This window comes from Cavia porcellus, unplaced genomic scaffold (assembly GCF_034190915.1).
Source record: "Cavia porcellus strain 051 isolate PalLab524CR breed Dunkin Hartley unplaced genomic scaffold, mCavPor4.1 scaffold_17, whole genome shotgun sequence".
Classification (NCBI taxonomy): Eukaryota; Metazoa; Chordata; class Mammalia; order Rodentia; family Caviidae; genus Cavia; species Cavia porcellus.
The window spans coordinates 2828454-2834453 of NW_026947500.1; the positions used below are offsets into that span (position 1 = coordinate 2828454).

Below are 6000 nucleotides of genomic sequence, written 5' to 3' on the forward strand. Positions count from 1 at the left end.
AGGTCCACAGTACATGTAGGGACCCACTCTTTTAAAATCAACAATAGTAACTACATATTTTAAATAACATACAGTATTTGCATTTATGCCATAATACAAAGTATAATTTTAGAACATGGAAGATATGTCCTATAGAAGCAAAAATATCCAATGCAAAAGAAAGTTTATGATGCAGCACAGCTTATTCCTTTTAAAGAATACATTCTTAATGTGCCTTTAACCAGTTACTCAGTGTTTTTGTTTACTTACACCATGAACTGATGAATGCTTAGCAGCTGACCGCTGTTTGTTGAAGTACTATAACATTAAATAAAGTACATAAATCCTGAGTATGTCTGAAACAGTGTCCAGATGAATATAGCAGTCATTTTTCAGGAGTGTGACTATAGAATTGTGCCTTCAAATTCAGATATATTGCTCCTGGTGGATTGTGATAGCTGTTAACTAGTCAGGATTTTAAAATTCATAACTATAGTGCATGCAATATAAATAAAAGTAATTTTCATAGTTTTTTGTTAACATATATTCCCTGCTATCCATGTCAATGACTGAATTACTAAATTAGAGAAATTTTTTGCCCACAGCTCGTTGCATTTTGTTCCTCATCATTTGGCTTATAACTGGAGGAAGGCACCACTTTTGGTTCTTGCCTAATCTGACTGCTGACGTGGGCTTCATTGACTCCTTCAGGCCTCTGTACACACATGAATACAAAGGACCAAAAGCAGACTTAAAGAAAGATGAAAAATCTGAAACCAAAAAACAGCAGAAGTCTGACAGCGAGGAAAAGTCAGACAGTGAGAAGAAGGAAGATGAGGAAGGAAAAGTAGGAGCAGGAAATACTGGAGCAGAAGGCTCAGGCGGAGAACGGCACTCAGACACAGACAGTGACAGAAGGGAAGATGACAGGTCCCAGCACAGTAGTGGAAACGGGAATGATTTTGAAATGATCACAAAAGAGGAACTAGAACAGCAAACAGATGGGGATTGTGAAGAGGAAGAGGAAGAAGACCACGACGGAGAAACATCAAAATCTTCACACAAAAAATCATAATCTGACTAATTTGAGGACTGAATAAGTGCAAGAGGTTGGATTTTCTATGTTGGCAGATCATCATAATGTGTATGTGGCATTTGTAGCATTCTTTAAGTCCATTTGCTGAAAGTATTCGACAGCCAAGCAGTTCTATTCAGTCCTTCATTTTATAGAACATTGGTACTATTATTGGTACAGTCTAAAGCCATTAATAAGTTTTATGCATTTGATAATTTTGCAGTAAGTAGGTCTCATTTTGATAGTTATCAAAGATGAATTTTCCACAAGACCTTTAGATTAAGAGCATTTTTGATAGTTATATGGCTTTTTACTGTTAGATTAATCAAAAGGAATAAATTCCAACATTTCAGATTATTCATAGTTTATGTAGCCATTTCACAGTTTCTTTAGGTTAAAATATTTAAACTCATTGTTCTTGATAGTTATGCTTTTTTTTTTTTTTCATTATAAAATTCTACCAGGAAATTTCTTAAAAGATTTTGAGTTAGCAGGGTTCAAAATTTGGTGAGAAAAGGCCAACTAGTAACAGTGCAGGAGCATTTTTGGTTTAGCTATAAATTCTTCTTTCCAACTTAGGAAATCCAAGCTGAATTGTACGCTTGATTCAGAGAAGGATGGTCATCTCCAGCAGGAAAGCAGAGAGCGTTGACTGAAAGGTGATGGCTCTTCTCCATCTCCTTGTCATAACGTAAAGCATATTCTGTACATAATTTACAAATAAAACATTTTATTTTAATTGTTACTTATTATTTAGACATTTCTCAACACTTAAATTTACAAAGTTAAGATCATGTAAGGTTATGTTTTTAGAGAAATGGAAGTTTGGATAACCCACGGAACATCTGTAATCTTTCTACAGCAGCTTCAGTTTTGTGCCAACATTCCATGTATTTGACTCTAAGTAAAAACTGATCCTTATCAAATAAGAGCAGACTTAAAAGTAGCTGTGTGTCCGCCTTAACGTTCATTTCGATTTTTTTTTTTAATCTTTGCACTCAGAAATGGGGTACTATATTTTCAGACCAGGAAGCACTGCTGTGAAAGGTAATTTACTGTTCTAAAATATCAATTTAAAATAAAGGCTATAAAAGAAAACATAGAGAACCATTGGCCTATAATTGCCTCAAACTGGTTTTGCAGTTTGATTTTTGTCTTGCAAGGTATAGTTACAAATCTTAGAAAAATCTTGTTTACTTACAGGCATAATCATTCCTTGGAGTTAAACTCTACAAACTGATAGTGAATATTAAATGATTTTCCTTGAGTCACAGTGAGAGTATTTTGCTTTGTAGTTGAAACAGGTGGAGTCTGTAGGTCTTTTTTCTTTGGGCTGTTTACCATCTAGGTGTTCGACTAAAAGTGTTATATTCTTCTAATTGTGAAAAAATACATTGACACATCTTATTAAACATGGCTCGGTTGCTTCTTCATAGTATTCCCCATAAGTGAACAGGTATGTGGCTGTTTGATGTTAAAGCAACTCTGTCAAGGCTGCAATCATTTTGAGTTTTCTGTAAGCAACTATTCATTGATTTTAGTGCCTGGGTACTTTTCCCTCACATTTGCAGAAATCTACAGTGAGGTTATATATAAGAGTAGCTTCTGAGCTTCTTAATCACTGGTCATGTTAATATTAATAATACTTATTTTGGAGTGTGAATGTGGTACCAAAAGTCTTTTTCAGAAATAAAAGTGATTTTGTTAACTTTTACTAGTATGAAATCCCCAGGCACTCGGTAATTATCCTAAACTTTTTTTTTTTTTTGAAACACGGCCTCTCTATGCAGTTCAGGCTGGCCTTGAGCTCACTTTGTAGCCCAGGCTGGTCTCAAACTCGTAACGATCCTCCTGCCTCCGCCTCCCGAGTGCTGGGATTACAAGCATGAGCTACCACACCTGGCTGTTACCCTAAATTTCTTTATGCTACATGTACTCTTGTCTAGTCTTAAAGACATGGAGCATAGCAGTTGGGGAAGTCAGCTTCTTATTGATGTGTGTGGTGGATTCTTAATAGAATATTGGTTCACATTTTTATAAATATTTGGTTATCCCTGAGGGGAATAATCTTACTGTGAGAACAGAAGCGGGTTAGTGTATTTTATAAATTGATTTTTTTTCCTTATTAGAAACTGGAAAACCACATGTACAGTTGATTCTCATTATTTGCAGTGCTTCTATAAAGTTATTGTGGACACTGAATTAGCAACCACTGCACCTCGGGGAAATGTAGGGCTAAGGTGTCTGCAAGCCTTTGGTTACAACATTTTCTTCAATGAAGTCATATGTATACTTTTTTTAACATATATTTTAAAGAAACAATATGTATTGTTAATTCATTAACATGAATTTACAATCAGTAGCATTGTAACTCATGCCTGAATGAAGCTGTTCTAACGTTTGTATTTTCTCCACCAGGCACATCACAGAAGTTTTGCAATTAGGGAGCACTAGACAGCTCTGCGGCACTATTTTTGGGCCACTTAAAAAGATAAAGTCACACGTGTGGTGGCACACTCCTGTAATCCTAGCACCTAGGAGGCTAGAGCGGGATGTTCACAAGTTCAAGGCCACACATAGCTGTCTTGAGTCCAGCCTGGGGTACATAACAAGATCTTGTCTCAATCCCCTGACACACAAAAGTGAAAACCTGTGGTATTAAATAGAGCAAAGGGATGCTCGTGTAAACGTGAGAACTAGAATGAGAGCTTACTCAACCTCAGCAGAGAATGGACAAGTTGCATTTCTTACTGTGCTGCACATGGCTGCAAAAGCACTACCAAAACTGCATACAAATTTACAGATATGGGATCCTCAAAACATTGACTGCATTTAACTCTCAAGTTGGGATGTTTACCTACTTACAGAACAGAATTGATTGTTGCATCATATTCCTGCATTTTAAATAACCACTATGTCGAATAAATAGATCCTTATTTTTGTGTAGATAATTTGCTTTTACTGTTAGAGCAATATTTTCTGTGTTCCTTCAATAGTGAGTAGTTACCATACTCAACACAGCCTTGAATAAAAATCCAGTTGTGCCCTCTTGGACCATCAAATAGTGTGGTATGTGCTGCATGGGTTTGCCGTATGCACTGGGTATCTCTCACCACTCTGCTCTCTGCCCCAGGAAGCTGACCTTGCTGTAGCACAACAGTGGGCTGCAGGACACTTGGCTTCTAGATGGGTTTGGCCAGCTCGTATCCTAGCTAACAGTGGTCAAGGTGTGTGATCTGGGCTCTGCTCTTGGTAGAGCTGCCTCCGCTGTCAGAGGTCATCACCTCACCCAGACGTCCCTGTGCCACTGCATTCTTCTTTATCAGAAGATGGTGTCGGTTTTGGTGCGGAGAGCCTGGAGTTTGTGAAGCTGCTCTGCTTCCTCTCTAGGTCCCACATTTCTTCACTTTTGTGTTGTATCCTCAAACTATCAGGTTTAGAAGAGCTGTCTGTTTCCTGTTGGAACTAAAACCAGTAAACCACAGACAAACTAATGAAATTTACTTGTCAGATCTTTGTCAGACACTTTAGAAAGGAGACTAGCTTTTCACAGCATGTCCTGAGAGTTCTGTTACGTGAATTGTATGCTAGGGGATATCGATTAAGTCTGCCTTCCTTAACAAGCCAGTAAGCCAGTGTCTGCAGCATTTACTTGGAAGTGTTTCGAGTAGGTAAATTGACCTACTCCACTCTTCACACCGTGCCCAGAGACCCTTTCAGACCAAATTACATGGCTTTTCTATCCAGATAGAATTGCAAATTTTACTTGGGTCTGAAGTTTTAGAATGGTTGAAAAGGCCTGTGATCTCTGTACTTAGCATGGCATTAGAAGCAGTTTATGTTTCTCTTAAGTCAGATCTTCACATTTTGGTCTCATTTCATTTTAAAGAAATGCCTACTGCACTTTAGCCTTATTGTGCCTTGGGCAAACCTCAGAATAATGTTCTTAAAGGCAAAAATAAGTGCAATGCATGGAATTATTAAGTTATATCAATGTAATTTAGCAAAGTGTTAAATTCTGATACAGTGACATGTATGAGTTTAATCTAGGAAGGGGTTTAATAACTGATACAACATTGAAATAGGATGTCTGCAACAAATGGGGAATGATGAGAAAATACCTCATACATATGATTGACAAAGTCAAGATTCTGCTAATACAAGTTGGGCGGGCTGTATAATTGAAGGAAATGTTGAATTTCAGTTTTAATCTAGCGAAAGTAATTTTCCTCATCCATGTTAACATCCACTGAATTCTGTTCTTTAGTCCCTTAGAGGTGTGTGACCACAGGAACCCCTGATCTAACAAATAGATCAATCCACCAGTGTTTCAAAACAGTATAATACTGTATTCAAAAACCAATGATGCGGGGCTGGGGATTTAGCTCAGCGGCATAAGGGCCTGCCTTGCAAGCAGGCAGTCGTGAGTTCGATCCCCGGTACCGATAAAAAGGAAAAAGACAAAAAAAAAAAAAAAAACCAATGATGCTTAATTTAGCATAATTTAATACTTAGCATAATTTAATATTCACATCTCATGTCTACTTCATTATCACAAATTAACAAGTTGTGTATATGCCTTACATTTCTTATTACAGAGACAAAAACACATGACTCCCAAAGTTAAAGGAGGAAAGATTTATTTAGCTCACAGTTGTAGAGGTTTCAGTCCATAATCAGGTGGAACATGGCAGAGGGGCAACAGTTTATGATAGCAGAAGACAGCAAAAGCAACAGAGGATGCGAGCCTGTGCCTGTCCCTTATATTGTCTGCAGGCTATCTGCCATAGGGTGAGTGTGATGCACCCTTAATCCCAGCAGTGGACCGTAAATCAGTCACAAACTTTAGATTCAGCTGACCGAAAAGCCCACCCCCCACCATGACTGCATGAGGCTGTGGGGGGACATGCAGGCACTATTGAGTATCTTTTTAAGATGGATTCTAT

The 6000-nt window shown here is 37.7% G+C and overlaps 1 protein-coding gene across 4 annotated transcripts in view; it reads left to right on the plus strand.

The window, feature by feature from the left end:
• Positions 1-4116, plus strand: part of Sec62 (SEC62 homolog, preprotein translocation factor) — a 28038-nt gene extending 23922 nt beyond the window's left edge. For 3 of the 4 annotated variants that reach the window (XM_003463521.5, XM_063227129.1, XM_063227130.1), the window contains exon 8: positions 585-4116. In XM_003463521.5, coding sequence (XP_003463569.3) covers positions 585-1054 — 470 coding nt within the window. In that variant the 3' untranslated portion in view covers positions 1055-4116. The remainder of the gene's footprint in view (positions 1-584) is intronic. The other variant, XM_023562258.2, reaches the window with a different exon arrangement.
• Positions 4117-6000: the final 1884 nt, after the last annotated feature.